General features: G+C 39.8%; 1 protein-coding gene across 1 annotated transcript in view; it reads right to left on the bottom strand.

The window, feature by feature from the left end:
- Nucleotides 1–18,567, bottom strand: part of spon1a (spondin 1a) — an 81,829-nt gene that overhangs the window by 40,773 nt on the left and 22,489 nt on the right. The window contains exon 6 of the mRNA XM_053623868.1: nt 15,968–16,116. Coding sequence (XP_053479843.1) covers nt 15,968–16,116 — 149 coding nt within the window. The remainder of the gene's footprint in view (nt 1–15,967; nt 16,117–18,567) is intronic.

Raw genomic sequence — 18,567 nt, 5'->3', positions numbered from 1 at the left:
CCGTAAGTGTGCTTCTCATGATCTGAATCATTGTTGGATAGCTACATGGATTTAGATCAGATTGTCATCAGATATTGGTTAACAAAATTCAGATGTTACCATTAGAGATTAGTCTTGGGAACAGTGGTGATCAGTGATTGGTTTTTGAGAATAATGATGATCAGTGATTGGTTTTTGAGAACGGTGGTGATCAGTGATTAGTCTTGGGAACAATGGTGATCAGTGATTGGTTTTTGAGAATAATGGTGATCAGTGATTGGTTTTTGAGAACGGTGGTGATCAGTGATTAGTCTTGGGAACAATGTTGATCAGTGATTAGTCTTGGGAACAATGGTGATCAGTGATTGGTTTTTGAGAATAATGGTGATCAGTGATTGGTTTTTGAGAACGGTGGTGATCAGTGATTAGTCTTGGGAACAATGTTGATCAGTGATTAGTCTTGGGAACAATGGTGATCAGTGATTAGTCTTGGGAACAATGGTGATCAGTGATTGTTTTTTGAGAACGGTGATGATCAGTGATTAGTCTTGGGAACAATGGTGATCAGTGATTGGTTTTTGAGAACAATGTTAATCAGTGATTAGTCTTAGGAACAATGTTGATCAGTGATTAGTCTTGGGAACAATGTTGATCAGTGATTAGTCTTGGGAACAATGTTGATCAGTGATTAGTCTTGGGAACAATGGTGATCAGTGATTAGTCTTGGGAACAATGGTGATCAGTGATTAGTCTTAGGAACAATGTTGATCAGTGATTAGTCTTGGGAACAATGTTGATCAGTGATTAGTCTTGGGAACAATGTTGATCAGTGATTAGTCTTGGGAACAATGGTGATCAGTGATAGGTTTTTGAGCATAATGGTGATCAGTGATTAGTCTTGGGAACAGTGGTGATCAGTGATAGGTTTTTGAGAATAATGGTGATCAGTGATTGGTTTTTGAGAACGGTGGTGATCAGTGATTAGTCTTGGGAACAATAGTGATCAGTTGTTGGTTACAGTTTCTGTCCTCCATTATTATTTCTCCAAGCTGTCCACGCTTTATAATGGTAACAACAGTGATATGAGCATGCGCGCTGGGGAAAAGCCACACGAATTACTGTTCTCATTCGAGTCGGATGGCCACGTATCATATACGTATCTAATCTAGAGCCGCACAGAAAAGTGGTTCAGATTTGATTTGGAAAGCTCAGACTTTTGTGTCCTGAAAATAATCAACTTAATGTGTCACATTACGTCAGAAAATCACACTTACGTCAGTCACGTCAACTGTTAACGTGAACGTAGCTCACGAGTCATCATCCATCATTTAATTATAACTGGCTAATTTGCAAAATTGCTAACAGAAAGTGAAGTTGGATCTTGAGTTGTTATACTCTGTCACCTAAACCGCTTTCTCTCCCGCTGCCTTCCTTCAGCCGCCTCACTGTGACGGTCCTCTGTCCTCACCATCAGCACTTCTCTTATAATTAGGTCAGTTCTTCACGTGACGGCCACGCTCCTTCCCAAAAAGAGCCCCAAACCCGACAGCAGCTCTCTCCGTTTGTGTGTGTGTGTGTGTGTGTGTGTGTGTGTGTGTGTGTGTGTGTGCTGCTACCTAAACTTAGCAGCAGCTTTACAGGGAAAAAGCACATTTCTAACCTACATACAGTCAGGAAGCGAGCGTCCTCATCTCTCTTTTTTCAGTCCTGAGTGAGAGACACCGAGATCGAAGCTAAACAATGTGATGGCTCGAAGGACACAATGTCTACTCGTATTCCCTTCACGTTCCACACACTTCGGTTCTGAACAGCAGAAGCAGTGGCACAGAAAGTTGAGCAAACTAGAACCATGGAAGCATTTGATTGTCACAGAGGTTTCTTGTTTCCTTCCTGTTTTACCACTGCTGATTATTGTGCACATCTGTTTCTCGTGATTAGTCTCATTTAGACTCATTAGGCAGCGGATAAACACACTACACACCACGACTTGTAAGAAATAATGGTCACTGATTGGTCTTGGGAACAATGGTAATCAGTGATTTAGTCTTGGGAAAAGTGGTGATCAGTGACTGTTTTTTGAGAACAATGGTGATCAGTGATTGGCTGTTAGGAAACAATGGTGGTCAATGATTGGATGCTGAGAACAGTGGTGATCAGAGATTAGTCTCGGAACGATGTGGATCAGTGATGAGTCTCGGGAACGATGTGGATCAGTGATGAGTCTCGGGAACGATGTGGATCAGTGATGAGTCTCGGGAACGATGTGGATCAGTGATGAGTCTCGGGAACGATGTGGATCAGTGATGAATCTCGGGAACGATGTGGATCAGTGATTAGTTTTTGAGAACGATGTGGATCAGTGATAAGTCTCGGGAACAATGTGGATCAGTGATTAGTTTTTGAGAACAATGTGGATCAGTGATAAGTCTCGGGAACAATGTGGATCAGTGATTAGTTTTTGAGAACAATGAATAAATTTGATTCACATTTGGTCTGGCTGCTGTTTTAGCTGAAAAAAGAACAGGAAAGCATATACAGTTTTCAGGTTGCTCCAGTATCACCATAGCAAGGGCGTTAATATGATTAACGCTACATCGACACCACTGTTAGCAGCTCTGGGTACGTGTGGGCCATCGCTCAGTTTGCTATCAGGGATCATCTGTAGGCGATCTTCTTGTTCGGCCTGTTTTGGATAAGAATTCAGATGGAAAATCGAAAATGATTGCTTGATTCAAAATGTCCACATAGAGACACTGACATGGTTCCCGTAATGGCCATGCGACAGCCTGAGCATTCCAGAAAATGTGTGTTTTATTGTGAAAGTAACAAATCAACGAGACGCTAAAGAGACACAATGTGTTGTTGCAGATGTCTAATTGGGCTTTGATGGCTTTCCGGTTAGACCCACACAGACGATACTGTCAGGACTTCATTAACTCTTATTGTTTTTAACATTGTCTTTCTGTAGGCGTTTCTCATAAAGCTTTCACCGCACTGCTGCTGATTAGAGACTTTACGGAATATCACGGGGAAATTTCTTCAGGCTGTTCAACGAGGTTGGCAATGACCAAGGGGTTCCAGGACATCTCTTTTTTTTTTTTTTTTTTCATTGTCTTGTTTTACATAACAGGATTTAACAATTGACATGATGTTCAGCATGTGCAGAAATTTTATATCCAAAACTATCCTCCGTCATTTATCAGCTTTTTCGTTTGTTTTGTTGTGTCAAATTCATAAAAATGATACTGGAATTAACATAAACAAACAGACAGATGGAGAATTTACGTGTTCAAATGAATGAGTTAATCATCTGTCACCCTACTGGGTCTAAATAAAACAAACAAATGAACAGTTATAATGTTTATTAGAAATAAGTCATACGAATTAATTAATGCATAAAAAATAGAAATAAAGAAGTGCAATTATGAAAATGTTTCACGTCCTTTCCATAAAGTCGCACTGCATCAGTACAAAGAATATTAATTATCCACTGGACACACAGGGGCAAATGTAATTTTCATGGTCTATAACAGAGCGACATGGTGGATTTGTGCCTCTAATAGGAAATAAATCCCTCCAGTCTTATCTACAGGGCGAAATTTCTCTTCGACGTCATTGAAAGGACAAAAGGCTTACGTAGTAGTCACGTGTGCAATTAAAAGTGAGTGAATCCTTTAAAAACGACAATAAGAACCGAAAAAAAAAAAAAAATAAGATGTGCGTGTGCCTCAGAGAAACGAATAAGCAAGAAGACTGATGACGGCGCTTCAGATCGTATCCACGTATCTTGTATTATAGCAGGACATGAAGTAGTCAGAGGAAGAGAAATTGCTTCTTCACACCCGTATGGAAATGAGTCATGTGTCTCTGTGCTTGTGAGAATATTTATACGGATCTGTAGCTCCGAAAGCAAAACAAGCCTCCAAACTGTCAGTTATTTCTCTGCGATGGAGGCTGTCAGTCACGGGGTGTGTTTACTTTCTGCCACGCTCGCTTGTCTTCTGCTTCCAGGTTTATCACATGTCCATAACGTGCTGTAGCGGCGAGCGAGCCTGCGACTCTGTATGAATCAGACGCGGTTTATACTGGATGAAGCCCTTCATAGTCGAGGGCTCATTTCCATAGTGAAAACAGAGCAGGTACGGACTATTACAGTAAACAGATTTATGAAGAGGAGCTCATGAATTAAGCATGAAGCAGCATTAACGATTCGGCTTTATAGTGTTTACTAGGACAGACGGGCTGTGAAGTCGTGAGGAGACGGAGCAAGACGGGACGATTCGGAGTTGACTTTTCTTTTCTTTATGTGTACATGCTGTTAAGTACGAAATAAAAGTTTTTTTTTTTTTCCATCATGTCCATCACTCGGCGTGATGACGTTTAATGTCCACGACAACATCTGTAGTCCCGTTTAGCAACATGTTAGTGTCATGATTTCCCCTCGGGCATGCGCTGGAGCTCGCAGCGCGAGCGCTAAAATGCTAACTCGTTCCTGGGTTTTGACGGTACAAAATGACGTCATCCCTGCGCCGCTCTATGGTGATTGGCTGTAAGTTTAGGAAGCGCTTGATTTGATCTGCAGCGGAGTTTTCTGTGAGCGGAGGACGAACTTTAAACGTCAATATCGCAGTCGATCATGTTCATGTGATCGCGGGCGGTCAAAATCGTAATCGCGATCGATATTCGATTCATTGTGCAGCCCTATTCCGGCCGGTCTTTATTCTCTCTCTTCAAGTTAATAAGACCAAAAAAAAAACAAAAACAAAGCTTGTCGTGTTACCGAGAGACCGCAAACTCCTACAGCTTTACCTCTGACACTGGAGACTCCTTCCATTTCATGTTTATAGGGAGCATCTGCCGTACAAGTCCCTGTGAATGAGCTGCTACTATAGAACCAACTAATCGGAATCCAGAATTGAATCGAGATGTGGCATAAGATCGTTATAAAGTTTACACAAACTCAAGGCCTCATGTAGGATAAATTCGGTACTAACCGTACTAACCTGCTCGCTCTCAGGACATTTTAATTAAAAATGTTGCAGTGTTGCCATCGTTCATATGCTGTAATCAGAGCTTCAAAACCGTGTGTGTGTGTGTGTGAGAGCTCTTTACGCTTCAGGAGTCGACTAAAGTAGTCCTCCATTAAAGGTCGCCTATTAAACAGCGGTGGCGATAAACAGAGGATCAAAGTGTTTTGCCCTGGTTAAGAGATTTGCTTGAATGAACAGCACAGGTTTGTTTGCGCAGACTTTCGGTACGCCTCACAGATGAAAAGGGGCTCATTTTAAAAGAGAGACGCCGCGAAGTGCCTCCCGTCTAATGACACTGACACAGAGAGGAGGATTATCAAAGCCGTTTGGGAACTTTAGCTACAGTCGAGTGCAAAAGTCTGCATCCCCAATGGCTTCTGGGTGGGATGGGGGAGGGGAGGGGAGGGGGGGAATAAAATGTTTTTGCATTTATTAAAAATGTGGGTGATGCTTGCAACAGGCCAACGATCCAAAACGTGAGGTAAAAGCAAAAAGAAAACAGCTGGAAACGAAGCGAAAGAAAAGGAATAAGGTTTTGTCACGACGGTCTCTGTTTCTGGTCGTGATCTGAAGAAGGAAGTGCGTTACGTCGGACATGGTTAGAGCGGCGATGTCGGAGAGAATGATGGGGTCAAAAGATGCTGAAAAGGTCCAAAAGATGCTCAGAAGATACGGAATGCAGGTATGCATGACTTCTAAGTTTTCAGGGAATGTGTATATTACATTCAGAAAATTCTCTTGAATTGAACCGATACGTTTTGTTTTGGGTTTTTTTTCACTATTGGAATAATGTGTGAATGAAGGTGGGACATTTTCTGGGACAACTTTGCTTCGCCAGAGGTCACCAAGTGTTACAATTTTCACACTGTGTGCAGAACAAGCTTTAAATTTGTTTGTAAGAAGCGCCAGGACACACACGGAAATTGCGATTGCGTACGCACAGCTGTACACGATGGACGAGGATAAAATCCCATACATTCTAAATTGCTCTGCTCGTGCATGGCCAGCCTCATTTGCATAAGGAAACGCCCCCAGATGACCATATATGGGAAATGACTTCCTTTGATAAGTCAAATAGCCTACTTGTGGCGCTGCTTGTTGACGACATAGAGCATAGACATATTGTATAAGAAGATGAACATGACCAACAATGAAGTAGAGATACTGTCCAGTAAGAGAAAACAAATCTGCCACTTTTACAATAAGTTTTGTATCGTAAAGACATACAAGACGCGTCGTTGCTCGGCTCATAGCTGGTTTGGAAATGCCAGCCCTGTCTGCAATTTCTCAACGCGTTGTCACGGTGACTCAAAACTCAAGATCAACGACGTATACAGATCAACTACAATTGCTTGGACCAGAACACTACCTAGTTAGCCAGCAGGGAGCGCTGTTTGGTTGAGAGAAATGGATCAAATGTTCATCAAGCTCTTCTCAATGATTCCCAAGCTAAGTATGACTTTTTACTGCTTTAAACTGTACGCCCGAAGTCTCATTAGGATAGTGTAGATTTCTACCAAAGAGCTGCTGCGGAATTCATCCCACGGCTCTGATACACAATCTGCTCATACTGAGCATCCTATAAACACACATTTTACTGTTTGTCTTTACCCTTCTACACCTGTACGGTGTATTGTAATGATTTATAACCACAGTACGCCATATCACCCAGAAGAGGACAGGTTTTATTCTTCCTACACTCTCACCACTGGCTTCTGAAAAGCCGCTTTGTGACAACATCTACAGTGAAATGCACTGTACGCGAAATTCTAATTGAATTGAAATAACAATAGAACATCTTGTTTAAAAAAATAAAAAGGATATCCTTTTGAATTATTCTGGAGCCTGAGAATATCCGCGGAGCAGAAAGCGCTGGAAGGACTGCAATCAAAGCTAACAAAGGCTCAGCAGTTTTCACTGTCACATTATTTCTGCATGCGTTTAAATCTGCTTAGCTATTTACAGCGATAGTGAAATTCGTGCCTGTGGAAGTATTTGGGCTTTCTGCTCCATCCGCGTTTTAAAATGTTGTTATTGCTCTCGATAAGAGACGATTTTATGCCAAATCGCACAGACACACTTCTGAGAAATACTGCCAAGTTGACCAAAATGAAACATTAATATCCAGTGATGTGCAGAAAAACACTGTGCAAACAAAAAGAGAGAGAGAGAGAGAGAGAGAGAGAGAGAGAGAGAGAGACGCAAGAGCCTGAGGCTACAAAAAGTTCCGAGAGCCAAACTCGGGCATTAACTTTTGGTTCGTTCAAATGGAAACGCATGCACTGTTCACACAGTGATAACGGTCATCTATTAATGACATTAACATATGATATTAAAGTATGATAGTGATCTGATATTGAAGCAAATAGTACATTCCTCTGTGCTTTATGATTCTGATTATTTTAGCAAGTGAGATGATGTGTTACGCTGAATGAAACGAGCTAGTTCCTGTTATCACTCACAGCGAGGGAAATGCGTATTGAATACGTCAACATTTTATTCATTATATATATTTCCAATGAGGTTATTCACATGAAATTTTCACCAGACATCAGTATTAACTCAAGAAATCCGGAAATATAAAGAACTCGCGACGTTAAAGTCCATAAATGAAGTGATGTGGAATAAAGAGGAATGACACGGGAGAAAAGTATCGAACACGCTAAGTGAAATGTATTTAATGCTCAGTGGAGAAGCCTGTGGTTTGTAATGACGGCTTCAAGACGCTTCCTGTATGAAGAAATTTATGTTCCGCAGTATTCGGGTGCGATTTCTTCAAAACATATCGTCTTTAAATCTTGTTCAGATGGATTCGAGTCAGGTGATTGACTGACACCTTGATTTTATTTCTCTGAATCCAGTTGAGAGTTTCCTTTGCTGTATGCTTCGGATCGTTGTCCTGCTGGAAGCTCCACCCACGTCTCATCTTCATCATCCTGGTGGATGGCAGCAGATTCTTCTCAAGAATCTCCCGGTAAAGGGCTCCATTCGTCGTTCCGCCAATAATATGACGTCTGCCAGTAATAATGAAATAATAAATATAATAAAAATATAGTAATATCTCCAATTATACAATACTCTCCTCTTATAAAGAAAGCAGTTCTCACACTTCACTTGAGGTTATTCCACCCCCCCCCCACCCCCCACACACACACAATCCAGTCACTCAATATCAGTCAGTATGAAAAATCATGGCCTAAGCCTGAGGATAAAGAAAGAGAAGCACATGAAGCTACACAAAGCGAAAGAAATTATTAAGCACTCCTGAATATAAAGGACCCAACCTGGAAAGAATTGAGGAGACTCCAGATCGAGGAGATCGAGGAGGCTCCGGAGAGGAAGACGAGGGATTAAAAGATATAAAATGGAATAAATGAGATCAATTCTGTCTGCACAGACGCGGAGGCCGCTTAATGGCTCATATGGATGCAGGAAGCAGCTGCCGACGGTACAGTAAAGCAGGAGATTGGGCTATATATATATGTGTGTTTATTTTTAGGATTTTTTACATCAGAAATCAAACTCTGATTAATTCTGCAAGCTAAATAATTGAACACAGTGTCAGTGAGGCAACTTAAACTTTTTTTTTTTTTATATATAACCTAGCCTACTAGGTTTAAATGTAATAATTTTCCTGTGGAAGTTGTATACAGTGCTTTTCTACAAAAAGCTGTAGTCGTGCTGTCCGTTTTGTCTCTGTACCAGTGTGATTGTGGAGAGGTGTGAATAGTTTGTCCAGCAGGGGGCTCACACTCCTCCCCTTTCCCATCACCCTGCTCACCAGCAGCTAAACACAGAGTCACGATACTCAGCACGCAGAAACCCAACAGCGTCCTGACTAATCTTCTAACAGACGTGATGCAATAAAATAATCCATTTGTTTATACTGATTGAAAATGTCCAATGAGTCGACTTCCATTCCGCTGGAAGTGTGAAAGCCAGAACTGTGGACTACAGCGAACATCGCTGAGGCTTAAAACACAAAGTATATGGTTTTAAACCACAGGGAAGAAATGAGGCATGTGTGAATAAGGGTGTGAGTGCAGAGCCGTGTGTGAACAATAATTGACGATATTTGTACCACAACGTCAAACACGGATCGTATCCTGTAACACAATGTACAACGAAGAAATAACGAGTTCTCCGTGTACTCGAGAGTAATTCTGAAGCGGCTAGACAGATCCACAGATCACAAAACCGGCCGAGCCAGGCCTTTTGTCATTGGGAGTTTGACAAAAGGCATTTTGGAGACTTTAGAAACATGTGAAAGAAGGTTCCGTGGTCTGGTGAGGCCAACATTTTGGTGCAATGTTTGGCAGAAAACTGACTCTGCTTATCACCGAGAACACCATCCACACGGTGAAGCATGGTGGTGGTAGCACTACTTCTTTGCCGAGAGTTACCCTTGGCCTGTTGGTTGATTCTCTGGTGAATTCCCCTCTTTATCCAGTCACTGATTTCCTTTGACTATTCATGCAGCTAGCTACAGAAAACCTGTAATGAGAGCGCTCCGACGATGGTGCCATCGTGGCCAAACTCCATCTTTTCCTCTGCATTCTGAGACAAACAAAGTCATTTGGTGTGTCAGTATGTTGTGTGTTTATTGTAGCTCTATAACGTTGTCATGTCTTGCCATGGTTAGGTAGCTGCCTACCAAACCAACAGAGATGAATTCATCACTCTGAGAAGGCAGAGCTTCATATACATGGGCATGGATGGATGGAAAGTGGGGGTCAAGGAGCAAACAAATCATTCTCTTAACCACTAAAATGTATAAAACAGTCTGGATGTGTTTGATGATTAATGATGGCAATCAAAGCGAAGCAGACTGCAAACTGTGATCTATGAAAATGTCAAGAGGAGGAACCATAGCATCTTCAAACCTGATCAAACGTTCTAAATGACCATGCAAATAAACACATTAATGTAAAGTAATAATGTTCCATCATACGCCTGATTGATTCATATTCAGTAGGTTACTCATTTCTGCATCAGTACCAGTACTGAAGAGTACCAAAAAACATACCTGTACTCGGTCTAAAAACATGTCACCTTTACTTTGTACTCAGACGGCAAAACAGAACTCGGACCAACAGACATACCGAATATCAGGACGATGCAAAGAAAGAAGCCTAGTCTGAGCAAAATCAGAGCCTGTGGTGTTTCACTGTCATCCGTGTTGCAGGAAAGTCAAACTTTCCTCTCCTACTCTTTACGGACACGGAGAGTTTCACAAGCCATCAGAGGAAGACGAGCTTCCTGCGTCGGTTCAGCCCGAGACACAGTGCAGGCGGCTATTAAAGCTGCCACAACAGCAGCCTTCTCATTAGCACCACACTGAGCCGAGCTAATAGCTAACCGCATTCACAAATTACTGACTGCTGCTCCAACAGGAAGGAGAGAAACGCTGGCGAGGGGAAACGACGACGCGCCGCTAATGGATCCATAGCTGGAAAACAAAAACGTATCACCTGAATCACTTCGTCACTATCACTTTTGCCGTAACCAGACAAACACACAATTTTGGAGGAATTAAAATAAAAAAATAAAATAAAAAATTTCAGTTTTGTATCTCAGGAAACATCAGCCCCAGATCAGAAGATTAGAAATATTTACAATTTGCAGCCATGATGGTGGATAGATTGGACAAGACTGTGTTAAGGATCTCTGCACGCTGCATTTCATCAATGAAACGTTGAAGAGTAGTGGTGAATTTTACACACTAATGATCTGAAAGACACAAATAAACATCGGTCACGGCCGAAAATAAATAAATAAGCTAAGAAATGATTTGTCATTTTAGCATTTGATTGCTTTTTATTATTTGACTTGCTTTTACAGGCATGTTAAGATATATATATATATATATATATAGTATTAAAGTAATAAGAGCATATATTAAAGAATGTAAGACATACAGGACTTGTTCTTTATCGGGGTTATTAAGTTCATTTATTTATTTATTTGTTTGTTTGTTTGTTCGTTTGTTTCCCCCTGCTTGAATCCAATGAACCCACCGAAGTATGCCTTTTTCATTTTCATGTTATTCTTCCCATGAGATTTCGAAATGATCTCAGAACGCACCGAGGAGGAAAATAAAGAAAATTATTTCATCATAACAATTAGCATGTGTCGCTACGGCGCACTCGGAGAGCAAATCAATACCAGCTACTTTTCATTCGGCTCCAAAGTAATAATACTAACATGCGTGATATCTATCATTCGCTCCTTATTTGGATTAAGCTGTTTGTGACTGGTTTTGTGTACAATTAGGGCAACGTTTGCGAAATACAACTGTATTGGTATACCACACAACTGTGTCATAAAAGCATTGCTTTTATCACCTGCTTTACACTGACAGAGATAAAGGTCCTTCTGTCCCACCTGTGAATTGTCCTTGTCTCAGCATGATGATCGGAGAACAGAGGAGTTCAGCTCCTCGTCCAGGAGACGTGTTTCATCACAGATATAGATCCTAACACAGCTCTTTGCTTTCCCGCCACTGCGGTTCCTCACACAGCCGTTCGATATCAGACTCGCTGATGGACGAGCTCTCAGTGTGGCTCAGTGTGCGATCTGCTACCCCCCTCTCAGCTCCACCGTTACTGAGACGATACAGCGGTGCGCGTACATTACCTGTGCTAAATGCACACAGATGTTCGTCGGTACCCAGATGTAACACTATCACTACACTGGTACTGAGCTCTTGAGAAAGATTTTGCTAAAGTTCTAGCAGGAAGACATCGAACAAAGACTGTTTTAACAAGGTCATTTTCGGCGGCTGTTATAAACACACCTGATTACTCCTGACCAGTGACTGGCTCGTCCTGGTAGGATGAGGAAAAATTTGATTTCAGGATTTGCTTTGAGACACTTTTATGAGCAAATGACAGAGATTTGGTAGAAATATTTGGTTCACCTTTTTAGCATCTGTCTTTTTTTTTTTTTTTTTCTTTACAGAAACATCTGGAACACAGTGATTTGTTGCATAGTACATACCTGAGACAATGAAATAATGCTCTTTAATATACTTCTATTACTACTGCTGCTTCTCCTACAAGTAGTATTGCTATTAATTATACTACTACGACTCCTATTATTATTATTATTATTATTATTATTATTATTACTACTATTACTGCTACTGCTGCTACTACTACTACTACTACTATATTTACTACTATTATTGCTATTACCTCTACTGAAACGACTAATCATATAATAATAATAATAATAATAATAATAATAATAATGTTTAATTTATATAGTGCCTTTCCAGAGCTCAAGGACGCTTTACAATGGTAATGCATTGATTCAGTAACAATGAGCAATCATGGACAAACACAAAATGTGAAAAGCAATGAGCAATCAAACACAGAACATGAAATACACGGTGCAGGTAGTACAGTCACTGAGAAAAATGCACTGCAACAGATTAGGAGGGATAACATTGAGTAAGCAGATGGGTTTTTAATTGGGATTTGAACTCGGAGATGGAAGAAGGCTTTTGAGCTTCAAAGGTGAGGGAGGGATCAAAGATGATGCCTACATTTTTGACAGTACTAGAGGGTTTAACGAGAGTGCTATCAATGTCACGAGTAAGGTCATGGAGGATATGTTTAGTACGTGTCGGTGTTCCGATAATAATGATCTCAGTTTTGTCCATGTTCAGTTTAAAAAAAAGCCATTTTTTTATTTCATTTACACATGCTGATAGTGGACCGGTCTGGAGAGCAGGAGCAGATCTACGAGCTGTATAGCCGTAACTGACACCGTGGCGGTGAATAAGTTGACCCAAAGGCTTTATATATATATCATGAACAGCAGAGGTCCAAGAACCGATACCTGAGGGACACCTAATTTTAAAGATACATTAGGCGACTTATAATCCTGCATAGAAATGTGAAACTGTCTATCCGTGAGATAAGAAGTAAGCCGGGAAAGAGCAGCACCTGTGACACCGATATCCGAGAGGCAGGAGAGAAGTAAGTCATATCAGAAGCGGAACTGAGATCGAGTAAGAGAGAACCGGAGTCGCTAGAAAGTAATACGTTATTGACAACCCTTATGAGGGAAGTTTCGGTACTATGAAGAGGATGAAAGCCAGATCGAAAGGGGTAAAAGAGATTATTTTGCGCAAGGAAAGATTGGAGCTGCGAGGCAACAGTAATTTCCAGTATTTTAGAAATGAACGGTAGGTTAGAGATAGGGCGGAAATTAGAACGAACAGTACGGTCCAAGTCAGGTTTTTTTTTAAAAACTGGAGACCCTGCCGCAATTTTAATTGGCAGAGACAGACGCGGAAGCTAAAGATCCGTTTATGAAGTAAGAAACAGGTGCGGAGAGGACAGAATGACAGCGTTTGAGCAGAAACGATGGAGCAAGAGGAAGAACTGGATTTCAGTATTAATTCACTGATAGACGAGGGGTCCGTAGGAGTAAAGCTAGACAATTGTTGAGAAGAGTGTTCAGGCAGAAAAGTAAAATCTGAGGCCTTGCCTAGTATAAAGCACAGGCAGACAGCATTCAACTTTTCCTGGTAATAATTCAGGAAAGAGCAACAGAACTCTTCAGCTGCGTGAACATCATGAGCTTAGGGTTGGGTGAGCATATTGATTGTGTCAAACAAAACCTTAGGCCTATTGCTCGCGTTATTGATCATTGTGGAAACATAATTAGATTGCGCAGAGTTCAGAGCAGTTTTGTATGTGTTGAGGTGATCAGTGGGATCTAGAGGGTAAACACTAAGACCGGTTTTCTTATAAAGCCGCTCAAGCCGTCTAGCGATGACTTATAAGGCCCGGAGCTCAGGTGTCTACCAGGGGGAAGTGTGGGAGGACGGAACAGGTCTGGTCTTAATAGGACGCGGACGGCACTTTAAAGCCCTGAGTTGGAATGGTGAGTATCCAGTCTCCATTTCAGTTTTATCACCTAAAATGATGCAGAATAGGAGCAGAAAGGGAGCAACTGCCCGAGGCATATTCACGCTGACGGATATGATGCGGACCACCAGCGATACGTCGTTAGCCAGACCCGGACTATCACATCACCAATATACAGCTCACCAAGAGGATGGTAACCCATCCAAACAATCAGCACAACTGATACAGAGAGCTACAAAACATAATAAACGACAAAACGATGTTCATGCATTGCCGTGTGTGCACTTTGGTCAGACGCAGATTGATCCTTGTACAAGACGAATGAACGAATTAATCTTCACGGTACACGCTATATTCCGAGGTGATGAGTTATTAGTGATCATACGTACGACTACTGTTCCGCTTCCTACTTTCATTGTAGCGGAAGACCAAAAAAAAAAAAAATAAAAGGAGAAGATTAGAAGTGAATGATGTCTGATGCGATGCTCTAACCCACGCTATCGACAGGGAGTCGTTTCCAGTAATATCCTCCTCCGAGACTCCAGGTCTACTTTCCTCATTCTCTACGTTAGGAAAAAAAGTGGCAAAATGGCAGACGGTAGAAAAGAAGTGTGAAAGGCATTAAAAAGAGGTCCTGAGATAGAGGTGACGATATAGAGAGCTTCAAGCAGAGCTCTCTCTGGGGCTAAATTCAATTTAGTTCCCTTCAACCTCATCCACAGTCCTTTATCGTTCAATCAAAGAAACTGAAATCCGAACGCTTGCAATGGCCTCATTCCAATTCAGCCTACACACCAATCTGTATCGTTTTGGAGCTCTAAAATATATCTGGATGTGTTCTCGTTTGGAGAGGTGTTTACGCTGTTTCATGTCCTCTGGCAGTTTAGCTCCTTCATAACAATGTATTTATAATCCCACCGCTTCCTTTTGTCTTCTCGGAGAGATACCATGCTCATCTGCTTGTACTCTTAGTCATACTGGTAATGAAAAAATTTTTAAAAAATGCTCTGCTACCAATATCCAATGCTACATGATACCATGTGACGTAGGCGTCGTGTACGTCGAACAGACGACACCACCTGACAGCGATCTGGACATTTATCATTAATTATGGCAAATAAAGCAAAGCAGCCTCTGTGAAAATATCAAGGGGAGGGACTACAATATCTTCCTATAATACGATAACCTGATCAAACATCTTAAACATATAAATCAGCACAACGAGCTTTCCTGAAGTGAAACAAAACCCGATCTTCTCCATTGCAGCTCTGCTCTGTCCGAGCTAACTTCTCGGATGCTAATCCTGGGCCGCGACAGCTACAGATTACTGTAAACTAGATTTAAAATACAGACTCTCTCAGTACTCTTCTGTGTCGAATTCGATTGAAATCGGCTCAGCCAGTTATGTCACTTTCATCAGAGGAATAACGACGTGATAATTGGAAACGTTTCAGTCCTGGAATCCATGTTTTGAGCTGGTTATCAGATTTGGCTAGTGATGATCGCGGCGAACAAAACAGTGGTTGTTATGGTTACGTTGTATTCTGAGACTGAGAACATTGCAATGAAAATCGAACCTGTGAAAAAATGTTTTGTGCTAGTTCGGTGTACCCATTACCTAGCCAGGCAAAATAATGTTATAACATATAACGTTTTCACACTGCATCTCCATGTATATTCATTAATAGGGGTTATTTTCGAATATGTGTAACAATGCTCTTGTATGTTAATGGACAACGACCTTGCAGTCAGTCAGGTAAATTGGCATTAGCCTAGGAAATGTTAAGAACAGCAGTTTTTCTTCACCAGTATAAGAGGTACTTTACTCATCAGGGAAAAAGCCTCACTGACTGAATATTAAACTGCAGTTTTATCCAGCATGGAGATCCTTCCAGTAAAATACGCATTATGGTAAAATTTTGCTGACTCCATCTTCATACTTTACAGAATAAGCACTGACCCAACTCAGACCCAACAACTCAGTCCAGCCCAAGAGGAGCAGTATTATTTTATAGCACTATTAATAATGTATACTGTACATACTCCATGCCCTTTCGGCATTGTGTGCCTTCCTACCTTCTGTCGAATCTCTTCCTCCATCTTGATGGGCGAGCCAAGCTCCGCTACCTGCTTGACTCCGTCACTTGCGTAACCTCCATATTCCCACAGCACATAGTTCTTGGAGTGTGACGCGCCAATGATGGCTGACCAGTGATTGGCCCGTCCTGCCGAAATAAAAAAAAAAATGCTTGATTTGCATCAAATTAGAGAGATTATGGGAGAAATTAACAGGGAATTAGAAGAAATATTTGGTTTGACGGCCTCTGCTACTATTACTGTTATTACTACTACTACTACTACCAGTGTTACTATTATTATTACTACTGTTACTATTACTGCTACTATTACTATAATTATTACTAATGTCACTATTACTACTACTACTACCAGTGTTGCTATTATTATTACTACTGTTACTATTACTATAATTATTACTAATGTCACTATTACTGCTACTACTACTGCTACCACTACTACTACTACTACTACTACTACTACTGCTACCACTACTACTACTACTACTGCTACCACTACTACTACCACCCGTGTTACTATTATTATTACTACTGTTACTATTACTACTACTATTACTATAATTATTACTAATGTCACTATTACTACTACTACTACCAGTGTTGCTATTATTATTACTACTGTTACTATTACTATAATTATTACTAATGTCACTATTACTGCTACTACTACTACTACCACTACTACTACTACTACTGCTACCACTACTACTACCACCCGTGTTACTATTATTATTACTACTGTTACTATTACTACTACTATTACTATAATTATTACTAATGTCACTACTACTACTACTACTACCAGTGTTACTATTATTATTACTACTGTTACTATTACTATTACTATAATTATTACTAATGTCACTATTACTGCTACTACTACTACTACCACTACTGCTACTACTACTGCTACTACTACTACTACCACCCGTGTTACTATTATTATTACTACTGTTACTATTACTACTACTATTACTATAATTATTACTAATGTCACTATTACTACTACTACTACCAGTGTTGCTATTATTATTACTACTGTTACTATTACTATAATTATTACTAATGTCACTATTACTGCTACTACTACTACTACCAGTGTTACTATTATTATTACTACTGTTACTATTACTGCTACTATTACTATAATTATTACTAATGTCACTATTACTGCTACTACTACTACTACCACTACTACTACTACTACTACTACCACCCGTGTTACTATTATTATTACTACTGTTACTATTACTACTACTATTACTATAATTATTACTAATGTCACTATTACTGCTACTACTACTACTACCACTACTACTACTACTACTACTACTGCTACCACTACTACTACCACCCGTGTTACTATTATTATTACTACTGTTACTATTACTACTACTATTACTATAATTATTACTAATGTCACTATTACTACTACTACTACCAGTGTTACTATTATTATTACTACTGTTACTATTACTATTACTATAATTATTACTAATGTCACTATTACTGCTACTACTACCACTACGACTACTACTGCTACTACTACTACTACCACTACTACTACCACCCGTGTTACTATTATTATTACTACTGTTACTATTACTACTACTACTATTACTACTACTATTACCACTACTACAATTACTATTACTACTATTACTACTACTACTATTACCACTACTACTACTACCAACCATGTTACTATTATTATTACTACTGTTACTATTACTACTACTACTACCACTACTACTACTATTACTACTACTACTACTACTGCTACCACTACTACTACCACCCGTGTTACTATTATTATTACTACTGTTACTATTACTACTACTACTATTACTACTACTATTACCACTACTACAATTACTACTACTACTATTATTACTACTATTACTACTACTACTATTACTACTCCTACCACTACCACTACTACTACTACTATTACCACTACTACTACTACCAACCATGTTACTATTATTATTACTACTGTTACTATTACTCATACTAGTATAGGTACTATTACTACTACTTTTACTATTGCTGTAACTACTACTACAACTATTAATACTGTCAGTGTTTCTATTACTATTATTACTACTATTATTACTACTACAGTACTCTTACTATTGCTGTAACTACTACTACAGCTGTGAATACTACCAGTGTTACTATTACTATTATTACTGCTACTTGTACTGCTACTACTACTAATAGTACTGTTTCTAATATTGCTAGTATTACTACTACTCTTATTAGTGCTGTTACTAGTACTACAACTGCTAATACTACCAGTGGCATAACTATTATTAATACTACTGTTACTGATATTGCTAGTATTACTACTGTTACTATTTCCGTAACAACTGCTTCTACTACTACTAATTACTTTTACTACTAGTTATGTAATAATAATAATAATAATTATTATTATTATTATTATTATTATTATTAAATGTAAAATGTAGTAAAATAAATTAAATCAAGGATGCCAATTGAACATTTGAGGTAAAAGAAAATATATTTTCCCTGCCAGTGAAATCACAAAAAAAGGCTCCCGATCAGATTTTAGTA

This window comes from Ictalurus furcatus, chromosome 4 (assembly GCF_023375685.1).
Source record: "Ictalurus furcatus strain D&B chromosome 4, Billie_1.0, whole genome shotgun sequence".
NCBI lineage: Eukaryota > Metazoa > Chordata > Actinopteri > Siluriformes > Ictaluridae > Ictalurus > Ictalurus furcatus.
This window is presented reverse-complemented; position numbering and strand designations above follow the sequence as displayed.